The sequence below is a fragment of the Limulus polyphemus genome, unplaced genomic scaffold (assembly GCF_000517525.1).
Source record: "Limulus polyphemus unplaced genomic scaffold, Limulus_polyphemus-2.1.2 Scaffold14460, whole genome shotgun sequence".
In the NCBI taxonomy this organism is placed as follows: domain Eukaryota; kingdom Metazoa; phylum Arthropoda; class Merostomata; order Xiphosura; family Limulidae; genus Limulus; species Limulus polyphemus.
The window spans coordinates 3,517-6,792 of record NW_013680070.1 but is presented as its reverse complement, the minus strand read 5'-3'; the positions used below and the strand labels follow the sequence as shown (position 1 = coordinate 6,792).

Here is a 3,276-nt window from a genome sequence, read left to right as displayed (position 1 = left end):
GTCAACTTTTTGAAGGCCATAGATAGGCCTAAAAAAATTGTGTACCAGTTTAACGTGGAATATTATTTATGATTTTAACTTTATACACAAGTGCCAAAATACTATAATTAAGGGCATAAACTAGTAACATTTTAATCTTACTTCAAAGCTTGTTGGTAAGTGGCTTTCTGAAAAAAACACTGATATTAAACGATCATAAAGTTGCGAAACGAAGAAGAAACGGTTTCCTAAGAAAACTTTAAATGAACATTAATCATTATACATTTTGTAATTAAACACAAAGATACACAATGGACTATTTGTGCTCTGCCCACCACGGGTATCGAAACCCAGTTTCTAGCGTTATAAATCCGCAGACCTTCCGCTGTGCCAATAGGGGGCAACATTGATTTGTTTGTTTGTAATTAAGCACAAAGCTGCACAATGTACAGTAATAACATGTTTTCAATATGTGTTTTGATTCACGTTAAAACAGAAAAAATGAAACGATTCACATACTTTGGTTTTAACATTAGATTATGTTTTCATAGTTAAAGTATTCGTTTTTCTTAACTCAAGAATAATAAAGAAAACAAAAGTTTGAAGTTAATAAATACATAAAGTTAGTAAAATACATTTTATGATTAATCAATGTTGCCCCCCCCCCCCAGTGGTACAGCGGAAGGTCTGCGGATTTATAACGCTAGAAACTGGGTTTCGATACCCGTGGTGGGCAGAGCACAAATATCCCTTAATTTATTACCAAAATCTCATTGAACATTTCAAGATAATTTCAATAAACAAATACTTACAGCTTCGTTTTTACAATATTCGTGTTCGGATATAATTGATGTCAAGATCTGTGAAAAAAAAAATAATAACGAGTTAGAACGAATTTTTCATTGAACCAATTACCATATTTGTAACAGATACAATGTTTACAGTATTTATATTAAATATAGTTCTAAACTATTTATTTACAATGTTTATCGTACAATTTCTACAAATTAGTAAACTAAAGCGTGATCCTATTGATATTTTTCTTATATGATACATTTGGCCTACAGCTTCTCTGTCGCCCTTGCCCCCCAGTGGCACAGCGGTATGTCTACGGACTTACAACGCTAGACTCCGGGTTTCGATACCCGTGGTGGACAGAGCACAGACAGCCCATTGTGTAGCTTTATGCTTAAGTACAAACAAACTGTCCCCCTCATTATTAGTGATGGGGAAACAATAAGCATAAGCGGTAGCTAGGTATATAAACATTTTTAATTTTGTTACAATTTCAAATTTTTTCTAACTTTACATTGTGTATACCATCAGAAACTTTAGAATGGAGTGCTTGTGATTTTAATCTATTTAATTTTTTAGAAAATATGGTATACAGAGTTTACCTCAGGCTTCAGTCCCTTCCCTTTGATCTCGGACAAAGCTCTGTCAAACTTGTACTGGCCATCCTCACCAAACTGTAAAACAACAATAGATACCAATTGTTCCTTTTTCAAACTGACGAAGCATGATTATAATTAATTATACTTATCATAAGAGATTAGCATTAGGCCTATTGTATATTTAACACTATATGTTTTATGTAGTCCCTTAGGGATTTTAAAGAATTACAATAGAAGAGTGTATAATAATAGTGTTTAAACCACACTATATTCGCATTATACATCGCTGACGACGCCTTTCGCTCAATCCAGAACTCATCAGACCGGGGGATACAGAAACTACAGAAGTGGCTGGAACACTATTTATATAAGCCATTTGTTACAACATTAGTTGTTAGGGTGTTTACGCCTTTTTCAAGGTGGCGAAACAATATTATATTTACACTTCTAATTCATGTAGTGTTAAAAATATAAAATAGGCCTAGTATCAATGTCTTATGACACAAAATGAAAGTGGTTTTTGACTATAACAGTAGTAAGTCGCATGGATGATAAACAAAGATCAAATAAAAAAATATGTATATAATAAACTTTGTTCACGAATTTTGCTATTTTGAAATCAAACGGTTAATAAAATCCAACACATTAGTCTTGTGTCATCGCCGGTAGATGGCGCTAACAAAACTTGCCCATTCTTCCTTTTTCAGTGCACATGTAGTGACGTCAGTATGATGTTTATCGAACACTTCCTAAAAACAGAAAGGAGGAGATTATTTACCAAAAGGTATTCAAATAATAATATTTATTTCACATTAAAAAGAATGAAAATTCGCACTGGATAATTAATTATCTGTTAACTCAACTGATATCAGATTATCTTAATTGTTTATTTCCGTTTCTCTTCATAGTTGGAAACATACCCTGAAGACTTCATTTCTCAGGTAAATCTAACTGATTTTCTTTTATTCAATAAAATTAAAAACATGATTGAACGTAAGAAGGAGTTAGTCACTTGGCAAATAAAAAAAACAAAAACATTAAAACATTAAAGTTTCTAATTCTGTTCCTGTATAAAACACCGTTTATATTATTAATTACTTGTTCCTTAAGTTTCTAATTCTGTTCCTGTATAAAACACCATTTTTTATTATTAATTACTTGTTTTTTAAGTTTCTAATTCTGTTCCTGTATAAACCATCGTTTATATTATTAATTACTTGTTCCTCAAGTTTCTAATTTTGTTCCTTTACAAAACATCGTTTATATTATTAATTACTTGTTCCTTAAGTTTCTAATTCTGTTCTGTATAAAACACCGTTTATATTATTTATTACTTGTTCCTCAAGTTTCTAATTTTGTTCCTTTACAAAACATCGTTTATATTATTAATTACTTGTTCCTTAAGTTTCTAATTCTGTTCTGTATAAAACACCGTTTATATTATTAATTACTTGTTCCTTAAGTTTCTAATTTTGTTCCTTTACAAAACATCGTTTATATTATTAATTACTTGTTCCTTAAGTTTCTAATTCTGTTCTGTATAAAACATCGTTTATATTATTAATTACTTGTTCCTTAAGTTTCTAATTCTGTTCCTGTATCAAACACCGTTTATATTATTAATTACTTGTTCCTTAAGTTTCTAATTATGTTCCTGTATAAAACACCATTTTTTATTATTAATTACTTGTTTTTTAAGTTTCTAATTCTGTATAAATTCTGTATAAACCATCGTTTATATTATTAATTACTTGTTCCTCAAGTTTCTAATTCTGTTCCTGTATAAAACATCGTTTATATTATTAATTACTTGTTCCTTAAGTTTCTAATTCTGTTCCTGTATAAAACATCGTTTATATTATTAATTACTTGTTCCTTAAGTTTCTAATTCTATGTCTCCATA

General features: G+C 30.0%; 1 protein-coding gene across 1 annotated transcript in view; it reads right to left on the bottom strand.

The window, feature by feature from the left end:
• Nucleotides 1–791: 791 nt before the first annotated feature.
• Nucleotides 792–3,276, bottom strand: part of LOC111084188 — a gene marked incomplete at both ends in the record, with an annotated part of 3,141 nt that continues 656 nt past the window's right edge. Inside the window, 3 exons of the mRNA XM_022380965.1 lie at nt 792–839; nt 1,377–1,448; nt 2,063–2,122. Of these exons, the coding sequence (XP_022236673.1) occupies nt 792–839; nt 1,377–1,448; nt 2,063–2,122 (180 nt within the window). The remainder of the gene's footprint in view (nt 840–1,376; nt 1,449–2,062; nt 2,123–3,276) is intronic.